The sequence below is a fragment of the Apis laboriosa genome, unplaced genomic scaffold (genome assembly GCF_014066325.1).
Source record: "Apis laboriosa isolate Shangri-la unplaced genomic scaffold, ASM1406632v1 scaffold5_cov152, whole genome shotgun sequence".
NCBI lineage: Eukaryota > Metazoa > Arthropoda > Insecta > Hymenoptera > Apidae > Apis > Apis laboriosa.
Genome location: NW_025223857.1, coordinates 255304 through 271641, shown reverse-complemented (window position 1 = coordinate 271641; position 16338 = coordinate 255304). Strand labels below are relative to the sequence as shown.

Sequence of the window (16338 nt, the reverse complement as noted above, 5' to 3'; positions counted from 1 at the left end):
GTTTTTACATCGCACTCAATATTTATATATATATGTCATTTTTAAAGGCAAGTATTCAAGTAGGTTAATATGTGTATGCTATATATATGCATGCATGCATACATACATACACATATGAGATAGTAAATATACATGTATATTTGAAATGTATTATTTTATTTTTCAATTAAATATATCAACGTAAAAGAAGATGTTAGAGTTGATGAATAGTAAAATGCTTTATACAGTGTCAAAGACACTTATAAAACTAAAAAGCATTTTCAATGAAATATGAATTGTGATTTTTTTCAAATTTTGTTAATTCTTTTTTTTTTTTATGTCTTATGATATGATATAATGGAAAAGCAATTTGTAATATACTAATGAACTTGTTAACTTTCATCATATAAAGGAGTACCATCTCCGCTAAGAGACATACTTCGAGGACTAGAATTGGTATGAGGAGTACCTCGAGGAGATTTATACGAAGGTGTCCGATTCGAAGTTCTATTTCGTGGAGTTGTTCTTCCAACCGACTCTTCATAATTTCTAGGAGTTTTTCTAGATTCTTCGTATCTTGGAGTAGAAGTACTATAAAAGGAAAAAATAAAAATAGAAGAGAACAAATATAAAAGAAAAAGAAGAAATACTTACGATACACGTGGACCGCTTTTTAATCGTGCCCATGCTTCTGCTGCTTTTTTCCAGTCCATAGGGTCGCCAGGTGTTGACATAGGTGGCGTAGGTCTATGCGATGGGGTTGATCTGTGATGTCCACTTATCCCCGAAGGTGGAGGTGGATGAATAAAAGGACCTTGTTGATGATTGGGTGTTTGTTGTCCGTATCTTGGAGTTGGTTGACCGTGATGATGTGGAGTATGATGTGGTGTTTGATATGGTGTCATAAAAGGCGTTTGTCCAGAAGGTGTATATGGTGTATTAGGATAAGTATGAACTCCAGCATAACCAGCGGCATTTGTAGTTCCTGGCGTGTGCGGTGGATAATGATGTGGAGTTTGATTTGCAACTTGTGATAAAGAATGTAACATATGATGAGGAAGATTTTGAGCCACTCTTTGTATAGCTTCTTGATTCATTCCTGTAACATTATAGTAAAGTACAGATATTTATAATGTTTTAAATATTTATGTTTTTAAAGAAATGTTTGTTAACAAATTAATAAAAATTGAAATTGAATACATACCACTCACTGTTCCTGGTGTTGTATGATAAGGTGTTCTAGATGTCATTGCACCACGTGGAGTACTAGGTGTAGATTGTCCAGGTACTGGATCTCGAAAATGTTCCTTGAACCATCGAAACAAATCGTTTACTCTACCAAACATTTGTCCTCTGAATCTAAATCCTTCTGGTGATACCGTCACATATTCGTGACGACATCGAGTTCGTGGAAGGTAAGATAATAAAAATTTTCCAGGATAATTCTAAAACAATAAAAAAATGTAAACATATTTAAGTCTATTATATATTTAAATTAATTTGAAAACGATTCTTACCAACCTTTGCAGCAGATATTATGTATGGAATTCCCCCAGGATTCTCTTTTTTCTGTTCTTTTAGTATATCTTCTGCTTTATCTTTAATACCTTCTACAGTTGCTTTATAATATTTAAAATCCAATAATTCTGAAGCATATGCAGCCATAGGATTTACATGTCTTGCAATAATTTCATCTAAATCTTCGAATTCTTCATTTCCAATCCATAGACTTTGACCAAGAGAAAAGGCATTTTCTTTTCCTTCCTCTCTCACATCAATATGTTGATATACTTCATCCGTAACTTTCCATGTGACTGTTAAGTGATCGGCACCCTTGCTGCTTGGTCTAACTATAGCTTCTCCTTGTTTCATTGTTTGCATTAATTTTTCAGCTTCTGCAAAACTAATATTATGAAAAGAAGGATGCACGATTACGCGTTTTACATATGTCTGACGTTGCTTCGCTTTTTTTGCATCTTCTTCAACTTTTGCATCTCTTTGTTCTGTTTCGGTGTCGTAAAATGGATCTCTTTGTGGTCTGAAAACAAAAAAATATTCGATATCAATATATTCAATCTTAAAATATTATAGATACTAAAATTTTGAAATACATATTTCTATACCTCCATTCATGATTTTTATCCGCGAGATCACTGCTTTTACTCGTACATTCGACGCTAAATCGCTCCACTTCAATCTTTATTATTCGACAATGTATTATTTGTCCTATGCTTACTCTTTCTTCCGGATTCGCAACATGTCTGTCAGATAAATTTTTTATATGAATATAACCAGATATTCCATTATCTAATCTTAATCTAATTCCAGTAGCTTTGCCAGGACAAGCTCCGGCATCAAAATGATTCCATACTTCAGATAGTTCAGGAAAATCATTTTTCAAACAAAATGGACATTGCCATAATCCAGTTTCATCATTTCTTACAGGATTAGCTTGATCTAATTGATCACCCTGTGGTTTTCTATGACTTATTCCTATCACCGTAGCCAATACTAATTTTCCTACATAAAATGTTTCTGGGGTTTCTTTCGTTAGAATATCAAATAATCGTTCTGCGCTTGGCGATTGATATGGTACACGTAAATCTTTATATCTGCAATTTAATTCTGCTCTGATATCGTATAGTGTAACGCATTTATTGCCGAAACCTTGTCTCTCGAGTTCTTCCGCAAAAGCATCCAGATCAAGATCTTTCAATCTCTCAGGAGATTCGAGAATTTCTTCGAGTGCTCCAGCAGGATTAGCATCTTCGTCATCGTATTCCAAAGCATCGACTGCCATTTTTCTTGCCCATTCATATGTTTCGGGATGTACGCGAGATCCATCAAGAACTTCTACATAAGCTTCAGTGCTGTCTCCTAAACTGTTCGTATCTATTTTAATAAAACCCGCACAATTAATAAAAACTTTAGGTCCCATGTGACAAGCAGTTACCAATTGCGTTCTATTTTCTAATCTCTGATTGGTTTGCTTTAACATTTTGATCAATGCCTGTCCTTTTCTTGGCCCCAAACCGCACACGAATTGAACTAAATTTCCGCAATAAGCTTGTTGTACGGCCTTATTTACATCAACACCGACTTCGTTTACGCGATTCACAAATTCTAAATATAAGTTATCTAAAAGTTCATCTTTTGGTAATTGATCTTGTAAAATGTGATATTTTAAACATAAAATTTCTTCATCAGCAGTGCATAATTGAGAAAATTCTACCAAAGGATCCTGCATTCTTCTACCCAATGAAATAGCTTGTCGCAATAATTCTGGGTAATCCCGAAATTCGGATATACCTTTATTACTGTTTGAGTAGATTTTAGCTAATTCATTGTCACAAATTTCTATCTTAATATTTGGAAATTGTTCTTCTTCTACTAGATTTGCAATGCATTCCTTAATGTCAGCAGCGATCATCATTGCTTCTCTCGATTCACCGCCTATTACTACAACATGCGGTTTTTTTGTCGCTATAAAATTTCTGATTGCTAACAAGTCAGCTTCCTTCATGGTTTTTTCATCTTCTCGATAACTATTCTTCCGTTTCATCAAGTGTGGTAATCTTAAATAATCTGTGCATTCTCCATCAGGAGCAATTAAACAAGCAAACGCGGCTTGAGAATAATCTGGAACATAAGCTAAACCCATAACTCGAAGTCCTTTTGTAGTATCCCATTCCTCATCTTCTTCTTCTGGAAATTCACAGATATAAGGCGCAACTTTGATCCAATTGTACATTTTACGACAACATGCTCTCATTACGCATTCTTTAGCTTCCGCAATAAGATTTGCTCTTAACTCTTTTTTCAAACTCGGTAGAACTATACGTGTAAGTGCTATTTCAACACTTCCAATTCTCAATGCATTCCAATCTTGAACATTTTTACTGAATTCATCTCGATAATAAAGCTGTTTCATTTCATCAACGTAATTGTTACTAGTATTTCCTTCGATGCTATCGCTTAAAGTTATCGTGATTAATTTATCTTCTTCAGCTATGATTAAATTTAAAAACTGATCTCCGATTAAATCTCGCACCGGTTTATTCTTCAAATATTTCATACCGTAAATTGGATGGTTTTCATCTATCTCTTTAATTCCTTTTTTCGTAGGTTTTACTGATATTTTTGCTCTTTCCATATACATTTCTCGGACGCATCTTTTTACCAAAGGTTCGCGCGCTAATTGAATAGCTACCATTAATTGTACGGCTTTTAATACTTCTTCTGGATTGTTAAGTATTTGACTACAGTATTCATTAGCAATGATTAATGGTTCAGTTGGTTCTTGATCCACTTCATGTCGTTGATAATTATCTCGCAAATTTTCAGCAAAATGTTCGGGAGTAAGACCAAATTTTTTTGCAAGACTATCAAGGCCAGCTCGCCTACAAATAGAATACGGACCTGTTCGAACAGCTTGTTTCAATGTTTCATCCGCTTCCTCTTCTTCTTCTACATCTACTTCTTCTTCTGGAGGATCTTCTCCATTTTCTTCGGCACCAGCAATTTGCTGTTTTCGTTTTTGAATTTTAGCTTCCTTGCGTGCTTTTTTTTCTTTCTGACGGGCAGTTTCTTGCATCGTTGGAATTTCGTGACTATAATATAACATGAAGTGATAATAAACATCGTTTAATTCTTCGCTAGTTTGTACGTTTTTTAATCGTTCTATATCATCATCTTTAATCAATCGTATGTTATCTGATAAAGGAGCATCAGGATTTTTCATAATTTCGTCTAATTGATAATTTCTCATTTTATCGAATAATTTTAATAAGTTTTCTTTTCTTTGACGAAGTTGACACCATTTCGCATCAAACTTATATACTTTCCAAAGATCGTTAATGTTTAATTCCGGTAAAACATATTCCTTTCTATAAAATGATATAAAAGGCACCTCAAATTGTTGATTTCGCATAAAATCCAAAGCTTTTTTAATTTTACCGATCGTTTGAGGCCCCTTTCGAGCTCTTTCTTTAGCTTCAGCATTTAAATGTGCATCTTGAATTGAAATAGTTGGTCGACAAAAAGCTTGTTTATAAATCCATTCTGCCTCTAGATCTAACTCATCAGAACCTTCTGCAACTGGAGTAACAGGAATAGTACGAAGTTGCATTCTTTCCGGTATATCTGTATTTCGTATTTCATTATCCATATCGGTAAAATGACCACGTTTAAGTTCGCTTGGTTCGTAAATCTCAAATATACTTTTTCTCGTTGTTTTCTTTTTCAGTTGTTTTTTCGGTCTTCGTGGTCTTTCGGTATCTTCATCATCCATATATTCATCTTCCTCTTCTTCTTCTTCTTCTTCATCTTCCTCATAGTCTTCTTCACCATATTTACCAAATTCATCATAATCAAAATCAACACCAAAAATATCTTGTGCTTCTTGCAAGGCTGCATCAGAAAATATTGGTTTTTTCTTCTTTCGTTTTTCTGCAATTGGCCTACCGTCGTCGTCAACAATAAAATCATCCGCATCAGTATATTCTCCTTCGCTTCCTTCTTCATCAAATGTATCCACTTCAGGTCTGTGACTGCGTTCACTTCTCCTCTCATCTTCCTAATTCATAATGAAAATATAAAACTAGAATGAAAAAAGAGGTAATAAAAAATAAAAAAAAAATAATTTTTTTAAAGATATTGTTATATTTATTTCCACGTACCATAGTAATCTCCCTTTCCTGATGTAAGTATAGAAATAAATTAAAAAATTAAACAATACAATAAAGAAACTTAAACTTAAACTTAAACTTTTAACTTAAATTTTGGCTTAAAATATTTGTATTATAAATGTAACTTACATCACCAGAGCCTTCAAAAAGTTCATTTGCAATAGCATCTCTATCATCATCCACTTCCTTTTCTTGTTCTTCCTCTGATTCTTCATCTTGAATCCTACGAAGGCGTTTGAAACGTTTCTAAAGTAAAAAATTATATCACTTTATTTGTTTAATTTTATTAAATATTTTATTAAATAACTTTTAATTAATTTATACATACTCTTTCAACTTTAACTCCCAAATTTTCTTCTATCAAATCATAATCTTCATCTTCTAAACGATCATCGAAATCTTCATCGTCACTCTTTTTACGTTTTTTGGATGCTCCAGAAGCATCACTATCTTCTCCTTCACTTTCTTCTATGGGATTATCATCAATGAGATCTTTAAGTTCTTCACGTAATCGATCTTCATCATCTGTAAGCAATTGATAGATATATCATTGACATTTATTAATTATAAAATAAAATGTATAATATATTTGTAAATTTAAATATAAAATAAAGTTTATGAAATATCATGATACAACCTTGGAATGTATTACTCTATCCTCACCTTCCTCCTCTTCTTCATCACTTTCTGCCACAGCTTTTATTTTCTTCAATTTTTTCTTTTCATTATCGTCTAATTCCTCTTCCTCCTAAAATAATATAGTAAAGCATTGATCAGAGATATAACTTTTATATGATTAAAAAATTTGTATATATATATATATATATCATGATATTAAAATTTAATGTTACATATACCTCGCTTTCTTCTGCTTCTGAATCTAAAAAATCAGCCATTTTTTTGACAATAAGTTTAGATTCGAATTGACAGAATTCACTCTAATTCGCAACAACTTAAACGATTGTAGATGAGACGAGAGTAAGAACTTAACTTGGATCCAACTAGTTTAGGAATCTGTCGTTAATAGGGAAATTATCAGTCTTCATATCTCTATATGTTACCCTAGTAAAAGACAACAGAGTTATCTATATAAATTAATTAATATTTTCATTTTTTTGTTGATTTTTGTTTTATAAATTATTTAATATATTTCTATTTATTCTTGTTTATTTAATTGATATTAATCAGATTTTGAAATTTTAATTTAATATTATTAAAAAAACAGTATAATATGTCATACTATATTATTGCATAGTTCATGTTCTCATCATACTTGTCAATTTAAAAAAGTATCAGTTAAATTTTTTTTAACAAGTGATTCATTTTGGTAAGAGTTAAATATTTATTTACATTTTAAATTAATATAACTTTTTACATGTATAATTTAATATAAATTTTTTAAATTTGTACAATTAAAGAGAATTAATAATATTCACAGAAGTTCGGATGGAGGAAAGTTTCAGTCAGTGGCGCGATTCGCCTTGTGTTATTAAAGAGAAAGAAAAGTCTTTTGTTATTTCGGACAGTGACGAAGACGAAAATAAAAATATTGAAAAAGAACAAATTTTTGTGATTGAAAGTAGTGATAGTAGCATAAATGTTTCTTCAAATTTAACGCCGAGAAAGTAAGCAGTATCTTTTACAGACTTTAATTGTCATTTAACTTAATGTTTCAATGAACTAATAATATTCTATTGTACTATGATTTTCTTTATAATTTAGATCTTCGTCTGAAAAATTATCATTAACAGAGAAAACAATAAAGAAAAGAATTAGGAAGCATATTTTTTACTCTGATAATGAAGATGCTAAAGATGATAATGATGAAAATGATTCTTTATCAACCAGTGATACCGAAGAGGATAATACTGATGATAATGTGTCAAATGGTATCAAATTTTATTAAGAGCAGAATAATTTTGAGTTTAATGTTATTAATTTGATTTATTTATTAGATGAACAAATGATAAACATCAGTGCTGAAATAAAGGATGATAAAAAATCACAAGATGCTTTAGAGAATAAGGAGAATATAGATGTTTTTAATATATCTAAAAACATATCAAACAATAACAGTTTGACTATGAAACATGTTTCTAAAGAAAAAATAAAATATAAAAAATCATATTCTTTAACTGATTCAGGTATAAATATTTTTGTAGTAGTTTTTCTCTTATTTTAAAACTATTATATTATTATAAATTTATTATATATTTATTGAATTGATTTCTAAATTTTTTCATATAGATGAAGAAAATATTCCACAATCTGATATTGCAATTTCTTTAGCAAAACAAGAAATAGGTGTCGGTAATATAGATCCATTAATTGCTCAAAAAAGAGCTCTTCTTGTTTGTAAAATGGAACAATTACAAAAAGAGTTAAACAAAACAAAGGTAAATCCAATTCTTCATTTCAATAAAGTAAAAAAGTGAAATATATGTATATTTTAGATGATATATATATACATATATATATACATATATATATATATATATATATATATATGTTATTTCTAGCTATTGCTTACTACTGGTAATATTAGTTTATTACCAGATAATGGAGAAAAGTTACGTGAAAGTATTGCAATGCAAGAAAAACAAATAGAAGAAATTGCAATTGAATTAGAAAATACACCTTTAACACAAACTACTAAATCTATTGAAGAAGAATTTATTACACAAGAATATCCTGACAAATTCGATTCTTCTTATAATTCCGATTATATATCAATGAAATTGAAATCATCTCCAAAAGTTAAAGAACTTGGGAAAAAAGCTCAAGCAACATTGGACAGAGAATTAACTTTAACAGTCGATAGATTGCAAGATTTGCATGGATCTCTTGTAGCTAGACCGACGGAAGAAGAAAGAGCGAATGATCCTCAAGGTTTAAAAGTAAAATTAATGCCGCATCAACAACACGCATTAGCATGGTTAATGTGGAGAGAACAACAAAGACCTCCTGGTGGAGTTCTTGCTGATGATATGGGTTTAGGTAAAACTTTAACAATGATATCTTTAATTATAGCCAGTATTGCAAAAGAAAAATCAAAAGAAGATGAAGTATATAATAATGAGGAATGGATAGATAATAACACACCATTGCAATATAAAGGTGGTACACTCGTAGTTTGTCCAGCATCTTTATTATCACAATGGGAAAATGAAATAAACCACAGATGTAAACGTGGTATGCTTTCTGTTGAAGTTTATCATGGTACAAATCGGGAAAATGTACCAAAAAGATTAGCAAAAAACGATGTAGTTATTACAACGTATAACATTTTAACCCGTGAATTTAAGACCAATTCCACGGTATATAAAATTCATTGGAATCGCATTATTCTTGACGAAGCGCATATAATTCGAAATCATAAAAGTCAAGCTTCTCAATCGGTATGTGGTTTATTAGCAAGTAAACGATGGGCTCTTACTGGAACACCTATTCAAAATAAGGAAATGGATTTATATTCTATTTTAAAATTTTTAAAATGTTCTCCTTTTGATGATTTACGAGTATGGAAACGTTGGGTAGATAATAAAAATGCTGCTGGTCGTCAACGTTTAATAACTGTAATGAAAACATTAATGTTACGTAGAACAAAACAAGAACTTCAAGTTAATGGCATGTTAGAAAGTCTCCCGGAAAAATTTGTAGAAGAAGTATTTATAAAACTCGATCAGCAGGAACAATTAGTATACGAAAAAGTATTGATTTATTCTCGTACATTATTTGCTCAATTTTTGGCTCAAAGAGCTGAAAAAGATCACATGGTTGATTTAGCTGTCGGAAAATATGATAAACCAACGTTTCTTTCGAATCCAAGTAAGTATATATATTAAAATTATATGCTAATAACACATCAAAATAACATACTATGTTTTTTTTTTCAGACAAAAATACTCAATTTACGATGGCACAGAATAAATTATTATCGTTACATGCGGACGTGAAAACGCATGAAATTTTAGTTCTTTTACTAAGATTACGTCAAATTTGTGTTCATCCATCACTTATTTATTCCATGTTAGATCAAGAAGATATGAAAGAGAGTGGAATGATAGAAACAGAAAATTTAGATCCAAATTTATTATCACAGATCAATAATATGACATTAAAAGATTCGGAAAATAATGAAGAAGAGGACAATAAAATAGACATAGGTGTTGATCGCAGAGTAGCTACCAATTTACTTACATCTAAAAATCCTGTATTTAAATCTGACCGTATAAGTTCCAAGGTGAATTTTTTTTTTATATGATTTCATTTACAAGATATTATTCGATATTGGTTAACATATTTAATTTATTTGTATTTACATCTTGAATATAGATAAAGATGGTCCTTGAAACGGTGAAGGAAATTTTAGAAAAAAATGATAAATTAATCATTGTTTCTCAATGGACAAGTACGTTAAATATTATCGCATCTTGTTTATCTTCGATAAAAGATGCCAGTTTTGATATGTTCACGGGAAATGTACCTATTAAGGAAAGACAGGTAATTTTAAAATGAATAATATTTTTCAGTCATATCGAGCGATATTATTTCAAATATATGAAATATTTTTACAGGGTATAATGGATTCGTTCAACACTCCAAACAATAAGCCAAAAATATTATTGCTCTCACTTACTGCAGGAGGTGTTGGATTAAATTTAGTAGGTGGAAATCACTTATTGCTAATAGATATTCATTGGAATCCACAATTAGAAGTACAAGCTCAAGATAGAATATATCGTTTTGGACAAAAAAAAAATGTGTTCATATACAAGTTAGAAAATATTATTAAAAAATTTTTTAAAATTCGCAGCAAAACATATCATTTTATTTAATTTAATTTATTATTTTCTAGATTTATTTGCAAAGACACAATAGAAGAACGTATAAAACATTTGCAAGAAAAGAAAATGGAAATAGCGCAAAATGTTCTCAGTGGCGATAAAAATTCCACTGTTTCGAAACTCACGCTTGATGATCTTAAATCACTATTTGCTCTTTAAAGTTTAAATTTTTAAAGAAATTTTTTATTTTTATAATAATTTTGAAATATAAATAGAAAATTTACTTTTAAATATGCAGATCGATCATCTCTTTATCTTTAAGATAAAGATTCTTCAAATTATCATAATATTAAATCATTTGTTAATTCAATTAACAAGGTAAGTATCTCTGATTTATTCAAAAATTTTTATTATGAAAGTGAAATACATCGTGTCATTTATGTGTAGAGAAATCATTTGTTTTCCATGTGTCTTCATTAGTATAACCATTTTCGGGTAATTTTGTATGTTTATCTTTTCTCATTTTACTATGCCAAACACCATAGAAAAAGTATATTCCAAGACCTACAAGAAATAATAAAATCGTTTTGTTTAATTATATTAATTCAAAATCGTTATTTTTATTGATATTCTTTACTTACCAACTATCATCCATATTAAAAATCTCATCCATGTCATTTTATCTAACATCATCATAAGATAAATATTAATAATAATACTGAAAGCAGGCAAAAATGGCACCAAAGGAACCTAAAAATACATGTCAAAAATTATTATTATATATTAACTTATTTAATATTACTTATTTATTAAGTAAACGATAATGAAAAAATAATACACACCGAAAATGCAAGATTCTTTCCAGAAGTCGGTTGAAGATAAATAAAAATAAGAATAACGATAAGAACTAATAGCAGAATTGCTAATGGAACGATAAGTGTAATTTTACCATTCATTATTTCATCAGTAAAAATTGAAATTATAATACCGATGCAAATACATAGGATAACTATAAAGAATACAAATTAATAGCAAATATAACATTAAAAAAGTTATATTAATCGATCAAAGTGATAAATATACCATAACACACAACAAGGTAAGTAACGATTTGGGATGTTAATTTCGTAGAATGATTTAATCCATTAGCGTTAATTAACTGTCTCGCAATGAATTTCAAGGTTCTTGGATCACGGTCCTCCTTTTTTTGATAGGCTTCGCTTTCCTCGTATCTGAAACAATCCAAAACTAAATTAAACTGTCATCAATAATAAATCTTCATACTTTATAGGAATTGAATACTTTTTTTTTTTTTTTTTTTTTACCGAAGTATCAGTACACACGTTGCGACGATCGAATAAGCGAGTAGTGTTCCAATACTCATCATATTTACGAGTTGAGTCAATTCAAAAATGGCAGCCAATAAACCTAAAATTTTAATAAACAGCAGTGAATATTATCCGAGTAAAAAAAAAAAAAAAAAAAATACGAACCTGTAAGAATTCCTGCCGAGAATGTACCCATCAAAGGTGTATGGAATCGTGAACTGACCTTTCCCATCCATTCGAATATCAATCCGTCGGATGCCATCGCATAAATAATTCGTGGTAATGGGAACATCGCTCCTAATAAACTGTACGAACGATTTCCATAGATTAAAAAAAAAATTAATCGAGAATATTTCTATACTTACACACACATATATATATACGTGTGCACATATAGAAACGCATAATCGAATTTTACCTTGAACATAGACCGCAAATGGCACCTATCGTTACCAGCCATTTCGCCCAATTCCAACCGATGTGATCGAATAATTCCGGAAACGGGGCATCCTCATTCTGCTCGTAATAAGGAAGGACAGTAGTCAATATTGTGGATACACCGAAGTACGCAAGAAAGACGACAGTCAATGATGCAACGATTGCTATTGGAATCGATTTTTGTGGATCTTTCGCCTCCTCCCCTGTAGTCGCGACACAATCAAAACCGATGAATCCGTAAAAGCAGGTTGCCGCTCCGCTTATAACACCCGCTATACCGTAAGGCATGAATCCTCCACTTCCATATTTGCAATTTTCTGCCGTACATGTTGGCTTCGTTTTCCAATTATTTATGTTGGCTTCATATCCCAAATATATGTATATATATATATAAAAATATTTTTTATTTCAGGTATGAATTATAAGCGAAATATTACCTTTAAGAGATCCAGCGATTATGACGAATAGAACTACGGAAAGATTTGTAAGCGTAAAGAAATTATTCGCTACCGAAGATTCCTTTGCACCGAACGCCAACGCAGCTATCCGGGACAATAGATATTTTAATTAGTGAATAAAATTAACAATTGAATAAAATTAAAAGCGAAGTGTATAGTATTAAAAGTTTCTCTCTGTTTTTAACGTACGATAATTAATTTGCTCGATAATTTCATACCGGAAAAGATTAGGGTTACTCCAAAGGCAAAGAAATCCGGATAAGAAGAAAGGTGATCGATGTCGATATGTGCCGCTGTTTCGAACGCGTTTCTCATAGTATTATTAAACAAAGCGTCTACGTAAGTGCTCAGTCCTCGCACTACGCTAGCCGAGCCAATTACGTATTCGAGAATTAACGTCCAACCGATCAGAAAAGCTGTAAATTCTCCCATTGTTACATAACTGTATATATACGCTGATCCCGCACGTGGTACTCTTGCACCGAATTCCGCATAACACAGACCTAAGTTGGAAAAAAATTCGAATTAATTTTTCTTCTTTATCGATCTAGCAAAAAAGATAAAATCGATGAAATAACGACGAGTCAAATTTGAATTATATACCTGCAAACATGGATGCGATCGCGGCAATGGCAAACGAAACTATTACGGCAGGGCCTGCGATTGTTTTTGAAACAGAGCCTGCGAGAACGTACACACCCACGCCAAGAGTCGAACCTATTCCGAGAGCCGTGAGATCCAATGTCGACAGACATCTTGCCAATCTTGTATCCTGAGAATAATCCACCTCTTTCTTCCGACTAAACATCTTGTACAAAGTTTTTAATTTCCAGATCTTCATTTTATACAACTGAAAGTAACAAGTGTTAATATCCAAGTGATAGACGTCAGAATTTTTACGTAAGTTTGTATAAGAAGGAGAAGAATGAAAACTGTTCAAAGACTTTGCCAATCGATGATATGAACGGACTATTTAATCGAAGATATCGTTTCTATACCTTTTTAATTTTCTTATCATTTAAAATACAATCAAATCAATTTTTGTCTATAGATCATAAAAGACTATACTGCAATGAATGATGGACTACCGGCTCGATAGAGAACATTCGATTTGTGACTAAAGAAGCGTTAATTAAAATATTTTTAAATCGAGCTTAAAGATCGGTCGTGGTGCGAGCAAAACAGAATCATTCAATTGGTCGGAATTGCTTCACCGCAATTGAATAGATTAAAATTGTTCAATCTCATCAATATCAGCCATCTGCTCATAATATTGATCTTAACATTATAACTGATACAATCTGATCATTCTATTATTATTTTGTTGATTTTACTGATAAGTTTAGATAGTGTAAAAAGAAGTGTTTTTTTTGGTTTCATATATCAAATATTTTTCCGTCTTGATTTTATTTTTTTCATATTTCATCGTTATTTTTAATTATATCATTTTATATACTCATTTATGAAAATTATTCACATTCATGTAACACAAATAAATAGTAAAATTATCCGCAAAGTTTTAACATCCCACATCGATACTATAATCGATACTATGAAATGAACAATGAACAATACTGAATACTAATTTAAGAATATATTTTTATTAGAAATTAACATATTTTGATAATTTCGAGTCTATCATATTTTTAAAAAAAAATAAATATATTGTACTTACATAAATATCGTACGTCAAAAAATAATTATCAAAGATATCGTTCAGAAAATGATAACTGGTTTTAACACTTTAAACTTATTCTGTGTTGATTAGTATGGATTCATTGTAAATAATTATTCTCCAGTCTGCTTATCTATACTAAGTATCGGATATCCTCTACACAATGTGATATATAATACGTTACAAAAAGATATGATTATTTAATTTCTCACGTTACGTTTATCAAAGCGACGATTCACTGGATTAGAAAGAGTAATAAAAGGATAATAAAGAAGTAAAAATGTTAACAAAAAATGTATTGCATATATTTCAAACAATTTTATTCACAAATATAAAATATCAAATAATATATTTTTTTTTCGCTAAAATACGCTCAAACGATATTTTATTGGACGGATATATGTAATAGGCATAATTAAACTAATCTTTTATACCTATTTGAAAATACTTTTAAATTAATTTATAAATATTTAAATTGAATATTTTAAATTAAAATTTGTTATTCGAATAATATAAAATAATATTACTAAAATATATAATTATATATAAAATATATAATATTATAAAATAAAATTGAATAAAATTTGTGTAAATTATTGTAAATTATTTCTAAATTGTAAATTATTTTTAAATATAAATTACTTGAAATAATTATTACATTTCAAGTTACAATTTATCATTTTCGATTAAATATAATTTTCCAAAATCAGACTGTAACTCATGAATTCAAGCCTTCATAATGATAAAATGATTGAATCAAATAATTATGGAGAAAAATACAGGCGAGTAGAAATAGCCAATAATGGCTAATGAATCGCAAATAGATCGATTACCTTTGCCATAAATGCAAAAATATCAATGCAACGATAACGGTCAACCCATAAGCATGTAATTTCTCCGCCATGGAAATCACATAATAATTGCACTTATCTCCTTGACAGCAGTCAGAACATTTCCAATCTTGATACCAAATATATGTGCAATCATCCATATTAGCACGTTTTATTCGTTCACATTCTTTTTTTGTGGCACATCTTTTTGAAACGTAATATTGTTTTTTTGCTCCTTGCGACCAGTATGGTGTACCTATAAAATTTATTTATTTATAATAATAATATCATGCTAAGAATGCAGATTTTTCGTTTTTATATGAATAATTTATTTTAACAAATCATTGTTCATTACGTACTATAAACATAACCTCAAAAATCTATCATTAAGGCATATGAAAATTTTATACTAGTTCCTTTACTTACTTCCCCATTTAATTTCCGTCAAACAAGTATCTTGATGTTGTTCGCAAGTTTTTGTACTTTTTAAACATTTTTCTCTATTACCTTCTTGATCGGTACATACATAGCATTCGAGGGCGTGGCCTAAAAATATTTATAAATAAACAAACATTCGATAAACCATTATTCATATAACATACTAAATGACAAGTAACATGTGATGAACATCATCCAATAGAATTTTGATAATTTCATTATAATTCACAAATCAAAATTTTATTACAAAAAAAAAAACAAGAAAAAAAACCACTTTAAAATCTTTTAAATAATGGAACGTTGGAACGTTTAATTAAATCGATCATAGGAAAAGATCAAATTGTTAAGGTTGGTATGACTGACAACATTAACGCCCTCTACGAAATTCAAAAGATCCTATAAAAGGTATAAATTAAAAGAAAATATGTATTTATGTATTAAAATAAGAATAAAATATTATTAATCAAATGATTAAAAGTTCTTTTATATCATTTGAATATTATTTAAATTAAAATTAAAAGTTTTTTTTTTTCAATCTTTTTTGTCAATCGTTAAAGTTAAAATTAAATCAAGGAAAAGAAGGAAAACGTCTATTTAATATATCAAGTTTATAGTAGCACGTTATGAAAAAGTAATATGTTATGAAAAGTTATCAAATTTATAAGAAACGTTTTATCCATACGTGAGAAGTTTATGCATGATCTAGTTATTAAAAATA

General features: G+C 29.8%; 3 protein-coding genes across 7 annotated transcripts; 1 reads left to right on the top strand and 2 right to left on the bottom strand.

The window, feature by feature from the left end:
• Positions 1–135: 135 nt before the first annotated feature.
• Positions 136–6662, bottom strand: LOC122717891 (transcription elongation factor SPT6-like). Of its 3 annotated transcripts, XM_043942382.1 has the most exons (10): positions 6524–6662; positions 6330–6414; positions 5995–6191; positions 5796–5912; positions 5658–5675; positions 2103–5554; positions 1501–2017; positions 1184–1424; positions 634–1078; positions 136–570 (listed from the first exon to the last, which is right to left on the bottom strand). In XM_043942382.1, the coding sequence occupies exons 1-10, from the start codon at positions 6560–6562 to the stop codon at positions 372–374; spliced, it is 5310 nt and encodes a 1769-aa protein (XP_043798317.1). In that variant the 5' UTR covers positions 6563–6662; the 3' UTR covers positions 136–371. The 3 variants fall into 3 exon arrangements, with proteins under 3 accessions (XP_043798317.1, XP_043798318.1, XP_043798319.1); XM_043942383.1 differs by lacking the exon at positions 5658–5675; XM_043942384.1 differs by lacking the exons at positions 136–570; positions 634–1078 and having other exon boundaries at positions 1205–1424; positions 1497–2017.
• Positions 6663–6897: 235 nt separating this feature from the next.
• LOC122717918 (transcription termination factor 2) lies at positions 6898–10744 on the top strand. Its single transcript, XM_043942449.1, has 10 exons — positions 6898–6993; positions 7105–7291; positions 7389–7555; positions 7622–7810; positions 7914–8062; positions 8186–9494; positions 9563–9909; positions 10002–10169; positions 10244–10443; positions 10525–10744. Exons 2-10 carry the CDS (start codon positions 7113–7115, stop codon positions 10670–10672), a joined length of 2856 nt encoding a protein of 951 aa, XP_043798384.1. The 5' UTR covers positions 6898–6993; positions 7105–7112; the 3' UTR covers positions 10673–10744.
• A 79-nt stretch (positions 10745–10823) lies between these two features.
• Positions 10824–15923, bottom strand: LOC122717919 (cationic amino acid transporter 2-like). 3 transcript variants are annotated; one of them, XM_043942452.1, is made up of 13 exons: positions 15785–15923; positions 15609–15728; positions 15254–15438; positions 13281–13527; positions 12896–13180; positions 12657–12761; positions 12200–12578; positions 11947–12086; positions 11779–11881; positions 11537–11685; positions 11296–11462; positions 11095–11203; positions 10824–11017 (listed from the first exon to the last, which is right to left on the bottom strand). In XM_043942452.1, exons 1-13 carry the CDS (start codon positions 15837–15839, stop codon positions 10887–10889), a joined length of 2175 nt encoding a protein of 724 aa, XP_043798387.1. In that variant the 5' UTR covers positions 15840–15923; the 3' UTR covers positions 10824–10886. The 3 variants fall into 3 exon arrangements, with proteins under 3 accessions (XP_043798387.1, XP_043798385.1, XP_043798386.1); XM_043942450.1 differs by lacking the exons at positions 15254–15438; positions 15609–15728; positions 15785–15923 and adding an exon at positions 14353–14744; XM_043942451.1 differs by lacking the exons at positions 15254–15438; positions 15609–15728; positions 15785–15923 and adding an exon at positions 13676–13804.
• Positions 15924–16338: the final 415 nt, after the last annotated feature.

Bases quoted from the DNA above. Each gene is read 5' to 3' on its own strand.
- LOC122717891 (XM_043942382.1), bottom strand. From the start codon at position 6,562: ATGGCTGATTTTTTAGATTCAGAAGCAGAAGAAAGCGAG. The intron at 5,913-5,994 runs GTATGTATAAAT...TTTTTACTTTAG, and splicing joins TGGGAGTTAAAGTTGAAAGA to AAACGTTTCAAACGCCTTCG. The intron at 1,425-1,500 runs GTTGGTAAGAAT...TTATTGTTTTAG, and splicing joins ACATAATATCTGCTGCAAAG to AATTATCCTGGAAAATTTTT.
- LOC122717918 (XM_043942449.1), top strand. From the start codon at position 7,113: ATGGAGGAAAGTTTCAGTCAGTGGCGCGATTCGCCTTGTGTTATTAAA. The intron at 7,811-7,913 runs GTATAAATATTT...TTTTTCATATAG, and splicing joins ATATTCTTTAACTGATTCAG to ATGAAGAAAATATTCCACAA. The intron at 8,063-8,185 runs GTAAATCCAATT...TGTTATTTCTAG, and splicing joins AAGAGTTAAACAAAACAAAG to CTATTGCTTACTACTGGTAA.
- LOC122717919 (XM_043942452.1), bottom strand. From the start codon at position 15,839: ATGAAATTATCAAAATTCTATTGGATGATGTTCATCACATGTTACTTG. The intron at 11,882-11,946 runs GTTCGTATTTTT...TTAAAATTTTAG, and splicing joins CTCGGCAGGAATTCTTACAG to GTTTATTGGCTGCCATTTTT. The intron at 11,463-11,536 runs GTATATTTATCA...TATTCTTTATAG, and splicing joins TTACCTTGTTGTGTGTTATG to TTATCCTATGTATTTGCATC.